At 40.9% G+C, this 22500-nt stretch overlaps 1 protein-coding gene and 1 long non-coding RNA gene across 2 annotated transcripts in view; one reads left to right on the top strand and one right to left on the bottom strand.

Moving 5' to 3' along the window:
* The window catches only part of LOC135112727 (uncharacterized), a 106708-nt gene extending 91313 nt beyond the window's left edge, over nt 1-15395 (bottom strand). The window contains exon 1 of the long non-coding RNA XR_010274548.1: nt 15109-15395. This is a non-coding gene — a long non-coding RNA (uncharacterized LOC135112727). The remainder of the gene's footprint in view (nt 1-15108) is intronic.
* The window catches only part of LOC135112725 (uncharacterized), a 46849-nt gene that overhangs the window by 8800 nt on the left and 15549 nt on the right, over nt 1-22500 (top strand). The window contains exons 2-4 of the mRNA XM_064027484.1: nt 16630-16804; nt 20141-20210; nt 21313-21440. Coding sequence (XP_063883554.1) covers nt 16630-16804; nt 20141-20210; nt 21313-21440 — 373 coding nt within the window. The remainder of the gene's footprint in view (nt 1-16629; nt 16805-20140; nt 20211-21312; nt 21441-22500) is intronic.

The following is a 22500-nucleotide window of genomic DNA, read 5'->3' as shown; positions in this document are numbered from 1 at the left end:
ATGAAAGAGCCTTACAGTCTTGCAATAAAAGGCGCAATAAAACCCAACAAAGCCTTAGCATGTGAACCAAACGCATAAAGGTCGCGCGCTGAGCTGATCGATGCTGCCAAAGAAAACGGGGCGTCACTTTTCCTGGGTACACTTTCCTGTTTCTATATTGTCAAGCAGGTGAACTGGTTTTAATACTGCGAAGTGTTCTTTTTTTAAGAATTTTGTTGATTATTAAGTAAATTTTATTCGTTTGGGGAATTCCTTACCTTGCAGTTTTCAAAAATAAGGTTAATTTAATTTGACTGACTTAATAAATAAAACTCGCATGAAGTTAATGATTGCCTTATCATACGCAAACACACACACACACACACACACACACACACACACACACACACACACACACACACACACACACACTGCTACCCAAAACACGCTTGCAGACACGCATAAAACTCCAAATTCACGAAAACAAAAGATTGTCCATCGTAAAGTGAGAGGAAGAGAGGAGAAAGGAAGGTTGAGACGAGCACAATGCCTTCGTAAAATGAAGAAAAACCTAAACTTCTGACACAAAGGCAATTTTTTTCTCTCTAGTTCTCCTTTAGACAGTCAAAAAGGGAGAGAGGAGAAGAAATTTAGGTTTAATTTCATTAATTTCATTATAAGTATTATACCATTTAGCCATTCGGCCTCTAGTGACACCACATTTTATCTGAGTATCTCTAGGAAATTTTACTGAGGAAACCTTAAGCTATATTAAAATCCTTCACTAACTGTTCCATCATTCCCCTTGCCATGAACGTTATCTATTAAAAGTATAATGTACATTTACACAATATTTTTTTTTTTTTTTTTTTACTGAGAAGTCATAGCAGTCACAGGGTTAGTATGAATCCTGTTACAAGACTTGAAGTACTCCAATTTCTCATCGGAAACACGAATTCGTATTCTACCGCTGCCACTAATTATATTGATCCCTCCCCCATAAGGCAACAGTAACTGCATTTGAAAAAAAAAAAATCACTTTATTAAGGTGAGAAATCATACCAGTCAAAGGGTTACCACGAATCGTGCAATAATGCTTGAAGTGCACCAGTGTCTCTCGTCGAGAACGCCGGTTCGTATCCCATCACTGCCACCAATTATATTAACACTCCTGCTCTCTATGGAAACGGTAACAATGCCTATAGAAAAAAGAATAATAATAAAAATTATCATAATAACCTAGTATTCAATTTTGTGGGAACAGAAGCGTATAAAAATCCATCAGGTGGAGTTTAGCGACGAGCAATTGCGCGTGTGAAAATTTATTCGATTACGCTCATAATTAATGTGTTGGTTCGGATCGAAAAGTTTCCCGTTGATGCAATTAAACACACAGGACTCCATAAAGCATTTCATGGCTTACACACACACACACACACACACACACACACACACACACTTAGCCTCCGTTTCGGATATCTGTTTCACTTTTTATAGGAGCGGTAAACTTAGGAGGCCTTTTTTTCCAGTTATTGTGCTAATGGTCAGCCTCTTTCACGCGCGCACATACACACACACACAGACACACAGACACACAGACACACACACACACATTCATAGCAATAGTAAACAATTTTAATTTTTCCCTTTTTTTTCTTTTCATTCTTTACTTCCTTTTTTTTTCAGTAGATCAGACAATGAGGATAAGATAAACATCACTCTTAATTCTAACATCCATCCCACTCACTTGTGAACATCTTTTATAAAAAAAAATAAATAACATCCTGTACCTTGTTTCCTTCGTCTTGCAAGATGAAAAATAAAGGAAATGTATGTGATCGTACTAATAGAAATAATAACAATATTAAAAGTACTGATTGGTAGAAGCAGGAACACATGTAGGTCAGGTCAAGGTTAATGAGTGGGTTTCTCTGCGTGCAAGAATTGTCAACAACATCGTTAGCATGTGTCATGTGCCATTAATTACGTAAAGAATTTGGCTCCGGTACAAGAGAAAACAGTTCAAAATAGACCAGTAATGAACGTGTGTGTGTGTGGGGGAAGGGTGGTGGAGAGATAAAATAGACACACAGACACACAGACAGTGACAGAGCAAAGAGATCGTTATTGGCATCGTTAGCATTTCACAAGCGTCATTAACAGATTAGAAGTGTCATAGCAAGGCCAGTGAAGGATTCCAATCCTGGCACGCTCCCGAAGGTCACTGTACCAGGAAGCTTCCCGTTGGCAGTATAATACCATACTAATCAACTCATAACAACGCAACACTAATACGGACTCACAAAGGCGTCTCATGATATCAGATCGTATTCTCGAACGTTTGTGTGTGTTACCTTGTGGGTGTTACCTCGAGAACTCTGAACTTGCTCTAGTGCGGTGCGTTTCAAACTGGGAATGAGGAGAATACAGAATACAGTGAAGGACCGTGAATTCATCTGCTCAAAAGTCATTGTTTATAAATTTGTAGTGATATTATTTTAAATTTGTAGTGATATTATTTCAAATCATGTATCTAGGGTACTAATTTTTTTTATATTTCTGCATTTGAGAGCTTAAAATATTATGTACTTGCCATGCCTTCATGTTTCATAACTGGTTTATGAAACTGGGTATTTTGGTTTGATTTGTTGACTGGTGGGAGCGTCTTTACATTTCAGCAATACGATAACATCTCTACATTTCAGCAATACCACAACTCGAAATGTGTGCGTGCCATGTCTTCATATTTGTATGCATAGTTTATGAGGCTGTGCATATCATGGACTTGTGTGTTCATCTCAGTGTTATGAACATTTCCAAATATTATATGCCAGGTTTCCAAACAAGTGAAATATGATTATCAAGTCACAGAAACGGGAAAAAAAAAAAAAACGAATAGGTATAACAAAATAATGAGACCAGGAAATAAGATACTACGGTACAAAAACAAAATAGAAAAGAAAAATTTATTATAAATGTAAAATAAGTGCAGTGCGAGTATCAGGTCACCGAAACAAAAAGAAAAAAAAATCGAATCTGTGTAATAGGATAATGAGAGGAAGAAATAAGATCTTATTACACTGCACGCAAAACTTATCAGAATTCTAATGGAGAGATGAAATGAAAGAAATCAATAAGAGCAATTAAACACGGATATCAAGTCACGGAAGAAAAACAAAATCGAATCAGCGGTACAGGATAATGAGACTAAGAAACAAGAGAGTATTCAAAAAAACTAACCAGAACTCCAAATGAAAAATATAAAATAACTGAAAAAGCGAGTATCAAGTGACGGAGGCTAAAAATAAAATCGAAGCAGCGTTACAGGATGATGAGGCTGCGAAACAGAATAGCGGAGAAGCTTGAGTGGAAGCCCCGAACGCAAGCATCCTCGTGAAGCTTGGAAATTAATATGCCTTGATTATCTAAAGTGGAATTAAAAAGTAAATCCGGTTCCGTGTAAGATGAGAGCAGTGGCGTGGGAGAGGGAGAAAAAAAATGACTCGAATAGATAATATAACTTCTACTAAAACTCCAATTCACACAAAGGAACTTAATTACACTCCCAAGAAAAAGGTCTAATTACTTTTAAATCCCACGAGTGATAATGAGCAGCATTTTTTTTTTTTTTTTTTTTGGGTGCTTCGGGCATTTTCTCCTTCCCTCATTTCTTTCACCCTTTCAATGGCTGACAGTTTGCCTCATAATCATTTTCTACTTTTTCCGGGACATTTATTTATTTATATATTTTTTCTTACTACGGTCTCCTAATCACTTCTATTGCCAAGAAAAGAGAGAATTATCCACCTATTCAACTCTCCTATTATTACTATTCTTCCTTCATTTCTTTCACAATATCAATGGCTGACACTTTCCTCATAACCAGCTTTTAACTTTTTTTGTACACTCACCTTTGCACTACAGTCTTCTAATCACTTCTGAAGGCAAGAAAAGACAGGACTACCCACTTACTCTAACTTCCTATTCTTTTATGTTGTTTGCGTCCACTCAAATACTTTTTAAGGGTGTTGTAAATGCTAAAAGAGAAGGACTACAGCATTAAAAGGGTTAAAGACAAAAACATCCATCTCCTGTCATACTACCCTCCTGTTCTCTTACATCGTCTGTGTGTCTGCGCAAATATCTTCACAGTGGTCTTAATGTTTGAACGACCTCGGCACTGCAAGGTTTAAAGACACAAATATCCAGATTAGTAATGCAAGAGTTGATTAACCATTGTCTTCAGTCCATCTATTTCATTGTTAAACTCCGGAAGTATCTACCTGTTTCTATTTTCTCCCTTCCTATGACTTGAACTGCTTCAGGAGAGGAGTATCTGGACATCTAAGAGTAAATTGTCCTGCACTTTGCACTCTTCTTTGTTTATCTTTTTTTTTTATGGGAGCGGCAAAATTGCAATTCTTTTCTTTTTGTTTCTTTGTGTGTGTCCTTCGCCAATCTCCTGCACGAGAGAGAGAGAGAGAGAGAGAGAGAGAGAGAGAGAGAGAGAGAGAGAGAGAGAGAGAGAGAGAGAGAGAGAGAGAGAGAGAGAGAAAACTACTTCACAACAAAGACATCACTCCTATCAGCACCAGTAAGAATATAAAAGGGAACAAACTAAAAGAAAAAAAAAACTAAGAGGAAACTATAAAAGAGACAACACTAAGCCACTTCCTGCCTCAGTGCTCATCTCCGTATCCTTCAACCCTTACACTTCCGTGGATACGAACCTGAATACCAGCAAAAAGATTCTACTATAGTTTTACGCCCAGGTCACCGCCGCACTTCCTGTTGACCTGGATTCGAACCTAGCCACGTGGACGCGCAGGTAGAAAGACGAAGGAATCCCCAACGCGCAATATGAGAGGGGGTAAAAATAGGGTAAAGGAAAAGAAGGTAAAAGAATGAAGAAAGAATGAATACGTGAATATATTAAACCAGCAAACTTTTTTAATCGATTCTTCTACTGTAGGTTTTGTTCTTATCTTTTTCTTTTCTTTTTAAGCAATATTTCCTTCATTTTTCTCTTTTTCTCGTCTTTCCTCGTTTTTATGCCCTTGGCCAGACTCATTAACACTTCAAAATAAAAAAAAAAATATATATATAAACCATAGAAAAAAACAGATTACTAAACCACACACACAGACACAAACACAAACACACACACACACACACACACACACACACACACACACACACACACACACACACACACACACACCCCAAAACAAACCCACGCACATAAACACGCACAGAAGGAGTAAATAGAGACACTGCAAGAAGCCCGGCCATCAAACCCAATCCTTTATGTCCCTTCCCCTCCACCCATCCCCACCCAAGAAAAAATGCTTATAAGGTCAGGCAGTGGGAGGAGGCAGGCGGCGGGCGACACACAAGCTGAGTGGCCGTCACGGGAGGCAGTAAAACCCTGTGTGATGTGAGAGTTTACTGCCGCCACTCCGTCACCAGCGTCACGTGTCAGGCATTACCGCCAATTTTCCTCCTCCGGGTTACATGAGAGAGACAAAAGAGGAAGAAGAGGAGGAGGAAGAAGAAGGACAGGAGTGTATTGTGAAGGAAAATGAGGAAAGGATAATGATATGTATGTTTGGTTGGAGTGAGGGACGGATAGAGAGAGAGAGAGAGAGAGAGAGAGAGAGAGAGAGAGAGAGAGAGAGAGAGAGAGAGAGAGAGAGAGAGAGAGAGAGAGAGAGAATTATTATAGTCTGCAAACTGCAATGAAATAAAAATAAATTCCCAAAGAAAACAACTCTCTCTCTCTCTCTCTCTCTCTCTCTCTCTATCTCTCTCTCTTCCTGCCACACGCACCAAAGTGAAGCTTCGAAGCCGCGCTCGTATTGATCCGAACCGCACAATAAGCTTTCAGTTTTCTTCCCTCATTTCCTTAATATAAAATAGGATAGTCAAGGCTTTCATTATTTTCCCAATATCTTTCCTCTCTCTCTCTCTCTCTCTCTCTCTCTCTCTCTCTCTCTCTCTCTCTCTCTCTCTCTCTCTCTCTCTCTCTCTCTCTCTCTCTCTCTCTCTCTCTCTCTCTCCAATCCTTCCGGCCATGGCACAGTATTTCCTCCTCCTTTTCTCCTCCCCTGGGTCTCCTCCTCCTCCTCCTCCTCCTCCTCCTCCTCCTCCTCCTCCTCCTCCTCTTCCTCTTCCTCCTCCTCTCCGTCGCCCTTTTTCTCTTCGTCATCCTCCTCTTTCACTTCCTGTTTCTTTCCCTCCTCCTCCTCGTTCTTATCATCGTCCACACTTTTATTATAAAGCACAATTACCTTGTCTAGACACACACACACACACACACACACACACACACACACCTGCTAAATATATAAACAGATATAAAACAGATAATTAGATAAATAAATATACAAGTTGACAGATGTATGAGTAAATAGATAAATAAACTCATACACAATAAAATCTCATAAACAGATACACAAAACACACAACAAAGGCAATGAAGATAACAATAACAGGAATAAAACAATGATGGTGACAATAACAACAATAAAACACCAACAACACCAACAACAACCATCACCACCCAACACCCCCCCAACTATCACCAACCCCAAACAACAACACCAGTACCAACAATAACAATAACAAGTAGCAGACAGACAGACAGCAGTACAGTACAGTCTGGCCCGTGTACTGAACGCGGCCCCAATGCCTTCCCTTGACCCTTTCCTGGCCTCCACGAGCACCTGTGACCAGTTCCAACACGCCCTCCACCCTGGATGACCCCATGGCGCGTCCAGGGAACAAGGCGAACGAGGCAACTACGAGTGCAGGTTTTAGCAAGATTAACCTCTTCCTTCACGCCAACACGACTGAGGGATGCTATCTTCCTGCAACGTGGCGGCGATTCCCTAGCACTGCACGACCTCCCACTGCATTTATAGGGCGGGGAATGGGTTCAGAGTGTCTTTACTAGGGTGTTAGATGCCGTTCCCGAGTGTAAATGGTGGTGAATCTTTTCTCAGTTATGTTTTTCTTAGTTTTGGGGTTTTAAGTTTGTGTGGATTTGTGTTTTTGCGGTTTTTTTTTTCGTGGTTTAAATGGTGTTGAATGGTTTCTTGGTTAGGTCTACATTTTTTTTTTTTTTAGTTTTGGTTTGAAAAAAAATTGTATCTTTTCTTTTTTTTACTTTATTCTATTTCATTCTACTTTAGTGTTCTTAAATCATGTAATATACTGAAAACTTTATTATGAAAAATCTATCTTTTTTTTCTGGGATGAGATGGTGAGTAAAAATATATGTGAATGAATGTTTTTTTGAAATTTGCATAATGTTTTAACTTGCTATTTTCGTGGTCTTAGATTATGCTTTATACTGGAAACATTATAAGGAAAAGTCGATGTGTTTTCTCCGAGATTTTGCATGTGACGAAGTTTTAAAGTTAGGTAAGCAAGGAAACTTAAGCCTTTTTTAATTCCACGGTCACCTTTGTAAGAAAATATTTGCATAAACACACAGAAAAAAGGAGACTTTGTGGTTAATTTTGTTTTTTTCTTAACGACGGAATTATTTAAGAGACCAAAGTGGAAAAACGTCAAAAGTTGTAGGTTATTATTTTAAAAATTGTGTAGGAGTGAAAAAGTTAAATAAGACTCTATATTAAGAGCAAAGCACACTAAGGTAAACATGCAGACACCCGTGAAGATCAATGAGCACGAAATTAACTTCAGATTATTAAATTTAGAGCGAGTTTTCAAAATTTCATACATTCTTAAAACCGAAGCACACACACACACACACACACACACAAGAGAGAGAGAGAGAGAGAGAGAGAGAGAGAGAGAGAGAGAGAGAGAGAGAGAGAGAGAGAGAGAGAGAGTACCATGACACTTGAAAAACTAAATTAAACTGGCCAACCCTTTCATTTCCCATTTCTTTATAAACAAGCTTTTCTCTTTATATATTTATCTGTGCATTGACCAGTCTCATTCTCCCACACACAAAAAATAATAACATAAATAAACAACTCAGGTAGTAAGGAATCACGCACTGGGTATATGCAGGAGGAAAATAAATTATGAACACCTATACCAGAAAACATAAATCTAGCAGGCAACAAAGGCGTCTATCACCTCTAAGCAGTGTTGCAATAAAGGAGATTTATCTGTGCATCCGCCGGGAGGGAAAAATTGGCAAGGAAGGCCGAAGGGTGAAGGAGGGGTGGGGACGTGTGAGGGAGGGGCTGTGGGTCTAAGGGGTGGTGGGAGGCTGAGAGTGAGGCGGGGGTCGAGGCTGAGGGAATGGTAGGGGGAGCAAAGGGGAAGGTATCGAATGAAGGAAATTTTTGTCTATCAAGTGATTTGTGTTGGACTGAGGGGGAGCTGGAATAGACAGACAGCTAGGAGAGAAGAATGGAGGGAGTGATGATGATGATGATGATGATGATGATGATGATGATGATGACTAGGTATAAATAAAAATGTTTCAGTGTTTATTTCTTCAGTTCTTAAGCATTATTAGGAACAATAGTACGGTAAAAAAAAAAAATGCTTTACTTTATTTTACTCCTGAAGTTTACGTAGATTTAATCTACACAAGTTAAATCCACATAGACTACGTTTATATAAATGGAGATAACATTGGACAAAGGCAAGAGTTAACAAGCACTTCAGGCTAACACGAGGCAGGTTCTCTTTTCATGCTATTCTCTTATATTCAATTGCTGTTGTTGTCGTTGTTGTTTTGTTGATGTTATTCTGCAACTTTTCTGACCTTGAGCTAAGAGAGAGAGAGAGAGAGAGAGAGAGAGAGAGACAGAGAGAGAGAGAGTGTGTGTCTGAACCTCTCCTTCATCCCTGACCTCGACCTCTTGACTAATCGGTATTATTATTGCAGCGCCATTGTCTGATCCTCTGGCGGTCTGCCTGTCTGCCTTTCTAGCCCTGTTTACCTTTAGTTGTGTCTGTCTATCTATCTGTTTGTCTGTCTGTCTGTCTGTCTGTCTGTCCGCTTGATTCACCTTCTGGATAATCTTTATTGCAACTTTCATCATAAAAATAAAACAGAAAAAATTAAACGAATCCGGTGGTAAAGTTTAAAGTTCTATATGTATTTTACGTGAAGGAAAGTGACAGCAAGAGAAGGTCGGCGAGAAAACTTGAGTAATTATTGTATTGCTTTACTCCTATTTATACAAAATAATGCAGAAAGCAACACGCTGCGTAAATCAGGCAGTAGTAATATTTTTTTTTCTTCTTTGTATCTTACGTAATGAAAACAATGAAAAGACATGGACGGTGGAAGGAAAATTAATTAATGATTATTACTGTTTCACTCTTCATCATCATACAAAAGAGAAAAATACCACGAATTATATACAGTGGTACCTCGGTATACGTCAGCTTTGGAATAAGTCCAACTTGGTATACGTTCTGTTTGAACGTGAAAAAAATTTGCATGGTATACGACCTTTCGTTGGAATACGACTCCCGTGCTACAGCTTGTATGGGTCAAAATGAGTCACGACACCGCGCGCTACCCTTGTTTACCTTCCTCGAGACAATCACGACTGCCCACGCGCGTTGCGTTGCGCAGTTCAGCGAACAACCCGCGCTGTAACTCTGAATTTTCACGTGATTGTGTTTTTTTTTTTTTTTTCGCGTAAATTTGTTTTTTACATTTTTTTTTTTTCTTTTTTTGTAAATTCATTAACCTTGAATTTTAAGAAAGTTAATGGTTCTCCTTCCAAACAATAATATCTTCCTTCTCAGCACCATCCACTCGACTCTTCTCGACTCTTCTCAGCAAAATAAGGCGAGGTTAAATTTTCATTTATTTCATCTAATTGCTTTTGTATTTACGGTATGTATTTTAGTATCAAACAGTGTAAATTATTTTATACAATTCCATCAGTGTACTGTATAATATGCCAATAACAATAGGATTTTTTTTTTTTGGGCGGGGGAACGGATGAATCATTTTCCCTTTATTTCTTATGGGAAAAATTTGTTTGGTATACGTCCTGTTTGGTATAAGTCCAAGGATCTGGAACAGATTAAGGACGTATACCGAGGTACCATTGTATCCGGTAGTAAAGATAATAATTTTCTAGGCATCTCAGTTAAAGGCAAGCAGTGACAACAAGCGTCGGTCGGCGACAAAACTTGGGTAACCGTGAAGCAATACAACAAAACAATACAGAAAAATTACACGATGCATAAATCAGGCAGTAGGAATAACAATTTTCCTTTCCACATTACGTAAACGAAAGCAATGATAACAAGAGACGATAGGCGAGAAAAATTGAGTAATCATTCTGTTGCTTCACTCGTGCTTATCTTAAGAAATAATACAGAAAAATGACACGGTGTATAAATCAGGTATTAGAAATAACATATTGTGTAAATGAAAACAGCAACAAGAGACGGTGGGTGAGAAAACCTGAGGAATCACTGTATTGCTTCACTGACACTTAAATGTTAACTAGTATTGCAACACCAAAGTCAATCGCACAACAATCAGCCAGAACATTCCACGAAACGGCAGAGGCGACAGACATTCCTGCGGGGGGTGATTTCTTGTTCATATCATGCCGTCATATTCTTTGCCTCACTCTGTCATATTTCTGATCGTATATTATTTCCATCGTATCATTATATTACAAGGTTTCGTGGCATCAGTGGTCGCCATTGCTTTCATACTCGATGATAATGAAAATTTCCACTCTAACCAAATAATTTTCTTACGTTTTTATCATTCATAAATTTCACTGCATCATTATATCCCTTTTATTTACTTTTCTTATCTATCAGTGTTTATCAATCTTTTTATTTTTAATATTAATCCATATTTTTATCATATTTAACGGTCCCTTTTCATTTCTCTCCTATCATTATATCATATCATTATAAACTTCACTATCATTATTGTACCGGTTATATTACAAGATTTCATAGCTGGCAGAACTTCATAGCTCACCAATCACTATATCTTTAATATCAGTCAAACTTTCATGTTATTGAATCACTTCCTTTTCTTTCGTCCCAATCATGTATCCTATCCACTGTGACATTATTGCAAGATTACATTATAAGATTTCACAAAGTCATCAGAGCTTATCAGTGCGTTCATCTTCAATATTAATCAGACTTTCCACATTCCCAAACCTTTCCTTTCGCTCCCATCATTATATCCAATCATTAAAAGATCCATTGCACCGTTACCAATTCTCAGTCATCGGAGCTTATCACTGCTTTAATCTCCAATATTGATCAGACCTCCCAACTTAACTGACCACTTCCTTTACCTTTCGTTCCACTCATATATCCTACCCATTCTATCATTATTGTAACATTACATAACAAAATTCACAGCCATCAGAGTTCATTGGGGCTTTCATCTCAATATTAATCAGACTTTCTACCTTAACTAACCGCCTGATTCCATTACGTTCCGTTCCGTTCCGCTCCAGTGGCTCGGATTCCCTGATTGGATGTTAGCTTTTCAGGCTCGGAACACTCAGCGCCTCGAGACGTGTTAGCTTTCCGCCTGGAGGGTCGCTGCGCAGGAGGAGGTGCGCGGGGAGTGTCTATAACGCACTGTATTAATAAGGGAAGAGAACCGAGGCACCTGTGGATCTTGATTGGTTAATACGATTGGAATCCTCATCTAATTACTTATGTCAGGGTGGTAATTAATCCTTTTAGTACTAGAGGCAATTTCAGGCAATTTCAAGGTTCATATTGCCAAGTATTAGTCTGAAAATAGTACATAGGAAATAATATAAAAGAATGAGTAACGGGGGTGACTTTTAATAGTCTTATTACACGTACAAGAAAAATCAGTAAAATATTTTCTGATTTTTTTTTTTTTTACGTCTCTTTTACACGCTAAAAAAAATTATAAAAAACTCAATCAGATAACTCTTTTCTTCTTCTTCGTCTTTACGCGTGAAGACGAACACAAGAACAAGAAAAACATAAGCCGCTCGCTCAGCTCCCGTTCCCAACCATTCCGTGCATCTACGAGTATAAATAAATAAATATGTTACGGATTCACTAACACCTCCAAAGAATCCCTACTAACCTCACACAATCTAAGCCCTCATGATCCAAACCATTAGACTCACCGCGACTCACAAACAGATTCATCATGAACAAAAACATTTCTAACTCAATAAATCTAACAAAGCACCCAAACACCCCAATAACTCACACACACGAACATTCACACACTCAACCTTCCTCACCTTGCCTAACTCACGACTCATCTGCCCTGATACGTGGAATGAGATACGTAAATATGAGTGACACACGAGGCAGGTGGAATGTACAGCGTGGGCGGCGGAATGAAGGCGAGACACGATACCTGACGTCACACTAATCCTGAGACCTTGGTGGGGTGCTGAAAGAGGCTCGTGGTCCCTTCAGCGTCCCCTTTCAATGTCTCCTTCAGCGTCCCCCTTCAAAGGAGTGTGAGGCAATGAAGAGCGAGTGAGTTGACCCATTAATTAGATTAGTCCATTCTTTGTTATGTCATGTATTTCTTTGATTATAAACCCCAATTCTTTATATATTCTTTTTATGTACAGACAGTTAAATTTATATTATCCCATGTTTCCTTTTTTACGTAAGCACCTATCCTACCACCCCTTCTGAATTCACTTATTTCACCAAGTTCTCTTTTTTATGCACAAGGAGGAAGACCCAAAGACAAGGACTAATTCAACAAAACAAAAGGACCCCTAATTGTCTACCTAAACTTACACAGGACCATTTTTGCGAAGTTTGAAAGGCATGGGAGTTAAACACTTAAAGGAGCGTGACAGTGCGTGTAGAAAGGTTAAGTTAGGCCAGGTCACGTCTGGTCAGGTCAGGTTAAGCGTGTAGGAGGGATATAATATGTGTTTTTGAGGTTTGAGGCGTAACTGGAGAGAATATAAATTGTGTGTGTGTGTGTGTGTGTGTGTGTGTGTGTGTGTGTGTGTGTGTGTGTGTGTGTGTAGAGGTCAAGGGTGACTTAATGTGTTCAGAACCGATCACAAAGCAACACTGATGATGAGTGGCAACACACACACACACACACACACACACACACACACACACACACAGGATTTCCTGGTTGTACTCGTGTAAGTTATAATCCTAGCCCAAAGTGTGTGTGTGTGTGTGTGTGTGTGTGTGTGTGTGTGTGTGTGTGTGTGTGTGTGGAAATGTGAGGCACGAGAGCTTTTATGACGAATACACACACACATTACCTGTCAGCTTCACTAGACTTGTTTTAGCCACGTGTTACTTGGGCGAGCCAATAAATATAGTGAAGACAAAAACACTAGCAAACGTATAAATAAGAAGGAAACTCTAATAAACGTATAAATAAGAAGGAAACTTAAAAAAAACAGACTAGCAAAGAAAGAAAAAAGAATAAACGTATAAATAAGAAGGAAACAAAAAAAAGCTGACTAGTAAAGAGAGAAAGAGAGAAAAGAAAGGAAAGAAATAATAAATAAACAGACAAGAAATCAGAAAGAGAGAAAGGATAAATAGAGAAAGATAAACAAAAAGAAATAGGCAAAGAGAGAAAACAAGAAATAATGAAAGAACGAAAGAAAACTAAAAAAAAAAAAGTGAATGAATGAAAGAAAAAATCCACATCACACACCAAAAAGTCTGAAAAACAACAAAAAACAAGACAGACAGAATGAAGTAAGAAAGTGAAAAGATATAATGAAAGAAAAAAAGTGAATGAATGAATGAAAAAAAAGACACCACACATTACACACCTAAAAAGAAATCTGAAAACACAACAAAAACCAAACAAACATCAAAAAATCACCCAAAACACACGAACAAAACATCTCTGAAAATAACTCTGCAGGAAAGCGAATCAAGAGAGAACTTTAAGTAAGCGAAGCCCAATATTTCCACCTCCCCTAATTTCATAGGCTCTGGCGGCGCTGTTGGATGCGGGAGAAGGGGTGAGAGATGGGGAGAGAGTGAGAGGGGTAGGGTGCGCGGTGTCAGGGCGAGAGGGGCGAGGTGAGGCAGGGAACGGCAGGGGGTACGTGAGAAAGTATCTGTAACCACCCACTCAACTATTTAAAGGAAGCCACAGCTGTTTCCATCTCTCTCTCTCTCTCTCTCTCTCTCTCTCTCTCTCTCTCTCTCTCTCTCTCTCTCTCTCTCTCTCTCTCTCTCTCTCTCTCCTCTATATCAATCCCTTCTCTTCCATTTACTCATCCGTATCTATCTATTCCACCTATCATATCTCATCTACTTTTCTATTTTTCTCGTCCTCCTCCTTTACATGCCCGCCTTTAGTCTCTCCCCTACTCCTCCTCCTGCCCTGCGACGCCTCTCCTCCTCCCCCTTCTCCTCCTCTCCTCCCACGCCTCGTAAATAGTTGGCGCCACTCGGTTCGTCTGTGCGCAGATTGGGATTCTCTCCCCATCTGGTTTTTATGTCTTCCTTCTCCTCCCCGCCCCCTTCCCCCCCTTCCCACCGCCTGCCTCCCGCACGCCTCCCGCACGCCGCCATCACACGTTGTCGGGTAAATAAAAGATGAAATGTCTCCCACGTCTGAATTTTCCGATCAGGTTGTCATGAAAACACCAATGCATCAGTAAAGGCACCACGTTCGAGACTCGCCCTCCGAAGCTGCGAACGACCGCGAGCTATGTAGCGTGTTGATCTGAACTGCCATTTCAGACCCTGCACGCGCGAGCCAGCAAGACAGAAACCTTTTACTAAGAGGACACGGGACACGAATAAATTTGCTATACCTCTCTGATCTCTTACAAGGATGCACGTGCAAATCGAATGAATAGAACAATGTTAAACTATTTCGAAGCTTCGCCCGAGACTTGCTTCGAGGCTTTGATCACACACAAGACGGCCTCAAGGTCACCCACGCATCCGCAGCCAAGCCTCTCTATAGAAACTGCTTGCCTACACTATAAAAACAGATATAGACCACAGATACTGCACATATTGCTCCTCCCTTCGAGTACGGGAAAAGAAAGAGAAGAGAAAAGATCAGGAGGAGGGAAAAGGAGACACGACCTTGCTCTTAAAACAACCAGGGAGAGCGGAAAGAGAAATGGCGGAGAGAGAGAGAGAGAGAGAGATCGTGAACACATGCCACACTCTTACCTCACCACCACGTTCACCACCACACCGCCAGTCTTCACCACACGTCACTGTTAACGAACACAACAATAATGCAACACGAAACACAAACACACAGTCAAGAAAACACTAAAATGACGCGAGCAAACTGCCGGAAGCACGTCCATCAGTGAGCAACCCGCGACAGCCTGGAATCCGATGTGCAGATGCTAACTCAGTTCCGCTCGCGCAGATCCTGACCACCTCATCCCTTCACGCCTTCCCATTGGTCATCCCGCGACCCCTCTTGACCAATGGCTACCTCTGTCCAGTATTCCGATCGATAACCTTGACGTTTTATCTAATATTGTTACCTGCGTGTTATCTCTACCTCGTAATAAGCTTTAATGGAAATTGAGGTTTTCCAGGGTTTTTTTTTTTTCTAATGCTTGTGTGATAATTTAACAAGGGTTCTGAGTCATTAATACAAAAAACTAACAAACAGCTAATTATTTCTGTGGGTTTATTTATCTCTTACCGTTAAAGGCTCTAGTGGAGGTTCTGCGTCATGAATAAGGAAAACACTAAATATTTTAAGTGGGCTTTGAAAATTGGCCTGAGAGAACAAAGTGTTTTTAAGAATACGAGACCTTAACCCTTCGCTAACTAATATTGCAGTAAAATAAATGTCATGATAAGGAAATAAAGTATTAAGTTAATTGCAATGTTAAAATAAACAAGCATTAATTAGAGAATATACGAGTAACTCAATACCTTTCTTGAGAGAGAGAGAGAGAGAGAGAGAGAGAGAGAGAGAGAGAAACTGGGGAGGAGTAACGTTGGCCTTCCCCCACCTCTCCTCCCATTCCTTCCTGATCATGAATGCACTGGGCTGGGAATGGACTAAATGGAAAGGAATGAAGAAGTGAAGGTAGCAGGAGAGAGAGAGAGAGAGAGAGAGAGAGAGAGAGAGAGAGAGAGAGAGAGAGAGAGAGGGATACGAATCCTCTCACCCTCTCTTTACTGTAAATGAATTAGAGAAATGAGACTCCATTTCTCCCTCCCTGCCTACCTTACCCCCATCTCCCTCCCCACCCCACCCCCACCGTTATTCCCTCCCCTTAAAAATCAAAACGAAAATAAATAAAAAATACTGCCCCTCAATTCCCTTCATTCTTTAACAAACCATCCCCCAAAAAATAAATAAAAAAATAAATAAACATTACCCTTTGTACTGTGCCTCCCATCACCCCCTTTTACTTTCCTCCTCTCCCCAACTTTCTCCCCTCACCTCTGTAGCCTCCCTCCCCTCCTTTAACTAATACCTATACTTTTCCCTCCCCTTCGCCAGTTACCTCCTATCACCAATATACTTACTCCCATTTCCTCCCCAACTACCTATTTCTATCAATCGATCTATCTACTTTCTAACACCTACACTCCTTCCCTCCCGAACTATCTTTTCCTCCAATTATCTCTTCTCCCCTCCTCTCCTCCAACTATCTCGCCTCCCCTTCCCTCCCACAACTCCCTTCTTCAGGCACTCACCAGCCTTCCCTTCTACAGAGAAACCATCCTTCGCCCGTGTCCTGAGTGCCGCGTGATTTGGTACTGCAGCGAGAAGTGCCAGGAGAAGGGCCTCGCGTGGCACCGCCTGGAGTGTCCAGCCCTTAAGAGGAAACAACACAACCTCCCGCCCAACTACGTGAGGCTGCTGGCCCGCGTGATCTTGAGGCTCAGGGTGAGGCTCCGAGGGACTCATGCACGGGTAGAGAGGTAGAGACACGGGAGAGACGAGTAAGGGGATCAAGTGAGACTGACGGAGGTGGATAGTGTGAAGGGTATAAGACAACAGTTAAGGGTGAGGCTAAAAGGGACTGGGATGGGTAGAACACGTGGGAGTGCTGAGTAAAAACTAAATAAGACTTGGTGGATTATGGGTAAGGATTAATGATTATACAGAAAGGGCATAAGAGAGAACAAAGTAAGAGAAAATACTGTTACAGCAATAAGGGTAATTGGAGCGCAAGAGGATAAATAAGTGATTAAACTAACGATTTAACAATGGATAAGCACACGAGCTAAGGAGTAAACAAGGATATCAACACTAAGTAGGGAAAGAGACGAGGCAGACACGCTGGTATGCAGGAATACAATCGCATACCTACACAGACAGTACTCAGTTGAAAAGACCAAACAGAGTACATACTCAAGACGGCACACGGAGCAACACAGCCCTACACAGAGGTACACAGCGTAATGTAAGGCAACACTAGGCAACATTAAGCTACACAACACAATACAGGGCTTCACAGATTAGCACTTAGGCCCGTATTTTTAATCCTTTCACTGTCATATGCAACAATTCACACTACAAGAACGAAAAATATAAGAAAAGAATAGATTTTGCAACTTCAAGCCGGTATAATGTTTGGAGGTAGCTGTAGGACAAGAAAAAAGGTCTCAGTGAGGATAGTAATTAAGAAGCGATGAGCCAAATAGCAGTGAAGGAGTTATTGCGAAGGCTATAGAGATGATTAGTTCAGTTTTTCGATGGTGTTTTTGGAATGGTGTTTTCTTGTTGATAATGCAGAATTCTTACTACACTATGAAATACACCCCCGATAACTTCCACTGCAGCGTATTGAAAGTAGAGGAGTCGAGACAACGAAACATTTAAGAATACAAACCTTAGCTACACTTCTGGCTACACACAACGCACACAGGAGTTACACACACACACAGAAACACAAATAGCAGCGCCAGAGCAGAGAATCAAACACAGGTACTAAATGGCAAACAAAACAAAACACACAAAACACGCACAAACACCAGCACAAACACACCACACACACATAAACACACACCCATGAGCACAAAACCACCAAACACGTACACAAACACCCAAACAAACACGCACAGCAAACAGGAACGAGGAGACAAAAAAATTGCATGCGGAATATTTCAACAGGCGCCAAATAATTATCTAGCGGGGCGGGGAAAACCTGGCGAATTATCAGCGGCAGATAAGAAAGACGAGAACCTGAGACGCTGAAATGGAAGCGAGATGTCAAGATTACGTCAGCCAAATCTCCCAAATCAGGCATCATCGCTATTTCCCAGAGACGAAGGCGGGGAAAGCGGAAATACATGATAGATAGGGAAGACGCGAGGGACACAGAGAGAGAGAGAGACAGAGACGGAGGGAGGGAATGATGCTTGTCCAATGTACCTTCTTGTTATAGTAATGAAATTGCCAAACTGATTGCTACTCCTGACGTTACGCTTCTGCTATCGCCGCCACGCTCTTGTTATCGTGCAAGAAGCGCAGGAAACGAGGGGGAAGCGAGGGGAAGGGGAGGTTACAGGGGAAGGGGAGTTATCAGCCTCTCTTGATGACGTGTAACATAAACAGATAGACATGATAACGTGCATGATAGGAGGTCAGGAAGTGCCTAACTGACAGCTCATTTCGCGACACCAGTGATGACGTTCGCCACACAATGCACGCTTCAAACACACGTACACGCACACAAAACACGCACGTACACACGCACACAGCTGGGGATGAAGGCGTCACAGCCATATCCGCAGCCCTGACGTGACGGAAGTGTGGATGACGCGTGGATGGATAGATGGATGACGGTGAGGTGATGATTAGTTAGCGAGAGAGAGAGAGAGAGAGAGAGAGAGAGAGAGAGAGAGAGAGAGAGAGAGAGAGAGAGAGGCAAACTGACACATGACAAGAGAGAGATAGATAGCCAGACAGACAGACAGACAGAACAGAGAGAGATTAATAAACAAACACACAGGGGGACAGACAGAGCAAGAGACAGACATACGAAAAGAAACAAAGACAAACACACACAAACACACACAGGCAGACACACGCAAAGGCAGACAAAAAAAAAAACAGACAAAAATAGGACACACAAACACAAAGAATATCGTTGTTATGAAAATAGATTAATTTTACATTACTATCAAATGTTTACATAGATTCCTGAAGATGGAGGAGGAGGAGGAGAAAAATAAAGAAACACAACAAAAGGAGGAGGAGGAGGAAGATGAGGAAAAGAAGGAGAGGAAGGAGATGGAAAATAAAGGTACACAACGCAGGAGGAGGAGGAGGAGAAGGAGGAGGAGGAGTAGGAAAGAGCGGAAATAGAAAAGTGTGAAGGACGAGAAAAACAAGAGGAGGAAGAAACACGAAAACATAGTGGAGAAGAAAGAGAGAAAAGAGAATGAAGAAGAAAGAAGAAAAAAGAAAGAGATGAACAGACACGAACAAACAAGTAAGGAAGCAAAGAAATCACCCAAAACAAAAACAAAAAAACATTAAAAAAAAAGAATACCAGATACTATTTCTCCTCCTCCTCCTCCTTCTCCTTCTACTACTACTACTACTATTACTACTACTTCCCCGTGCCATGTCCCTTGCGCTCAATGGCCATAAAGCAGAAGGCGAGGCCCCAGAGACCGAGGCCAAACACTCTCCCTCCCTCATAAGCGGCGCCTCCTTTCTCCACACACACTCCGCCGCCTCTAATTGCTCTCCTAAACTTGATTTGGAGTCCGCGCCGCCCCGTCCCGCCGCGCGCACCGGAGACGAGCGCTGGGTGTTGTAAAGTTGGTGATGAGACAGATGGTGGTGAGATGGTGTTGGGGTGCTTTAAGTTTAGTGGTGGTGGTGGTGGTGGTGGTGGTGGTCTTGTTGAAGCGCACCGCTCGTCTCACCACCGTATTGCGAAACACTTCCGTGCCGCACCTCCACTAGTTTCAGAAGGTTCTAGTTGGAGTTACATAACATTTTAATAGTGTTTTTTAAGGTTCTAGTAACAGATTAACAAGATTTCTGCATGTGTGACAGGAGAAACTCTTGAGAATCCGGCTTTTCATCTCTGCAGCCTTTGAAAATTGCCGTGGTGAGAGAGTAAAGTGTTTCAAAATATAGGGCTCATTCTCCTTGTCACACACTCTCTTTCTCTGGTTTTCCGGTGAGTTTAGTTAAGTTTTCCCTAAATGTTGGTACACAAGTCTCCGTTTTCTTTCATTTAATCTTTTTTCTCTCTCTCAGAATGGAGGAGATAAGTATGTTGAGAAGTTTACTGAAAGGGAAGGTCGCCGCTTCAGAGATCTTATGAGTCGTGAGTATCTTGTAGTAGTAGTAGTAGTAGTAGTAGTAGTAGTAGTATCAGTAGTAGTAGTAGTAGTAGTAGTAGTTTACGTAAAGAAATCTAGTAAATATTAATGTGTGTGTGTGTGTGTGTGTGTGTGTGTGTGTGTGTGTGTGTGTGCGCGCATCTTCACAATCAACACCATTCATTCACTTTCATATGTAAAAACAACCCAGAAACAAACAAAACACTTCAGAACATCCCTACCATCCGTCATATCACCAATCCTCCATCCCTTCAAAGCCCTTCATCAACACCCTACCTTCCCTTGAGACACTCCTAACATCCCCTGCCATCCATTACCAGCCCCTTATCACCCTTCATTAAACCCTTACCCTTCAGACACCAATAACATCCCTGACACGAATCACTTACGTCATTAGCCCATAACCCTTTCATCCTTTATTAAACCCTTAACACCTGATACCCATTTATCATATCCTTAACTTCTTTAATTTTGGTTAATTCTTCTGGTCCTGTTATTTTCTTATCTGCATTCTCAATTTTTTTTTTTTTTTTTTTTTTTGCCATTTGTCAGTTCCTCTAACTTAAAAAAAAAAAAACTCGAATACCCTTAATCTCTTGAAATATCCTTTATCAGACTCTTCTCTCTTCAAACACTATTCACTAGACCCTTCCCCCTTCCCATCACACACCAACTACATCCCCTACACTTCCCCTACTTTGCTCCTACCACTCCTACAAGGTTAGGTTAGGTTATAGTGCCCCTTACCGCCCTTCACACACTCTTCCCTTGCCAATCACCACTCACATCACGTCACCACCTAAGTATTCATCAAAATCCATAATAATTCATGAAAACAAAGAAAATAGTAAGAATAAAAAAAAAATCGGTTGTTTAATGTGTCTTTAGGCATTGTTGAAGTTACTAAACCCTTATCCTCCGTTCCAATACCCTTTATCAGATCCTTTATCATTCAAACACCTTTTATCAGACCCTTCCCATACCGTTCATCGCACCCCTGTCCCTGGCCGGCTCACCACGCCCCTAGCGTATCAACCCCGTCTCACCCCTGCCACTTGTCTCACCGCCTGTGCCGTGTCCCCGCAGACTACAAGGACATCAAGAAGAGCGAGGGGGAGCTGAGAGACGCGGAGTACCTGAGGGAGGAGCTGGGCAAATTCATCGGTGAGAGACTCCTGCCAAACATGACGGATTTTCTGGGTATCTACGGCAGGGTGAGTAAAGAGAGGGAGGGCAGGAAGAGTAGGGTATTTATGGTAAGTCTATGGTATCTTCAGCAGGGTGAGCTAGAGGAAGAGCATCTTTAGGGTGAGATTTTGTCAGGAAGGGTAAGGTTTTGAAAGCCAGAAGAAGAGCATGTTTAGGGTGAGAGTTTGTGAGGGAGGGTAAAGTTTTGAAAGCCAGAGGAAGAGCACGTTTAGGGTGAGGGTTTGTGAGGGAGATTAAGGTTTTGAAAGCGGGGTGAGAGTTTGAAAAGGGTGAGCAAGTTATTTATGACAGGGTGAGAGTTCTGCAGCAAGGTAAGTGAGAAGAACAGCACAGAGGAGAGGTGAGAGGCTGAGAGGGAGAGCAATGTACTGACAGCAAGGTGAGTGTTTGAGATTAGAAGAGAAAACGAAGAACATGGAAATGGTACGTAGAGAGAGAGAAATAAGAAAAAAAAAGTGCAGGAAGGAAGAGGAAGGAAGAGGTAAAGCAAAAGGATTAAAAGGTAAGAGGAAAGAAGAGAAGAAGTTATAATGAAGAATAAAGAAAGGAATAAAAAGATATAGGTAAAAAAGAATAAAAGAAAGGGAGAGGAACATTACTGAAGGGAGAGGAATAAGAAGGAAAACAGTAAAATGGTAATTAGACATAGAAAAATAATATACTAAATAAGATTATGAGAAAGAATGGATAAAATAAACAGGTACAGGGAAGAGGAATAAAGGAAAGGAACGAAGGAAAAACGGAAAGGAAAGAAGAGAGGAATGAGTATATAAAGGTAAAGAGGAAGCAGGGAAAGAGGAAGGTATGAGGAAGAAGAATGACGAAATCGAGGTATGCAGAGAAAAGCGAGAAAGAGGGGAAAGAGAGAATGGGATGGTAAGAAAAGGGAAAAGCAGATATAGTGAAGGAGGATAAGGAATAGAAAAGCAAAAGGAAAGTAGGAAAATTTAAGAGAAACAAAAAAAATATTAAAGAAGCACTGAAGAAAAGACAGAAAAAAAGGAAAACACGGAGAAAGGAGGAACCAGGAAACACACTAAAGGAGGAGGGCTGAGAGAGGGATCA

The sequence above is a fragment of the Scylla paramamosain genome, chromosome 24, assembly GCF_035594125.1.
Source record: "Scylla paramamosain isolate STU-SP2022 chromosome 24, ASM3559412v1, whole genome shotgun sequence".
Lineage (NCBI taxonomy): Eukaryota > Metazoa > Arthropoda > Malacostraca > Decapoda > Portunidae > Scylla > Scylla paramamosain.
Note: the sequence above shows the minus strand (reverse complement) of the source record. Positions and strands in the feature narration are given on the sequence as shown.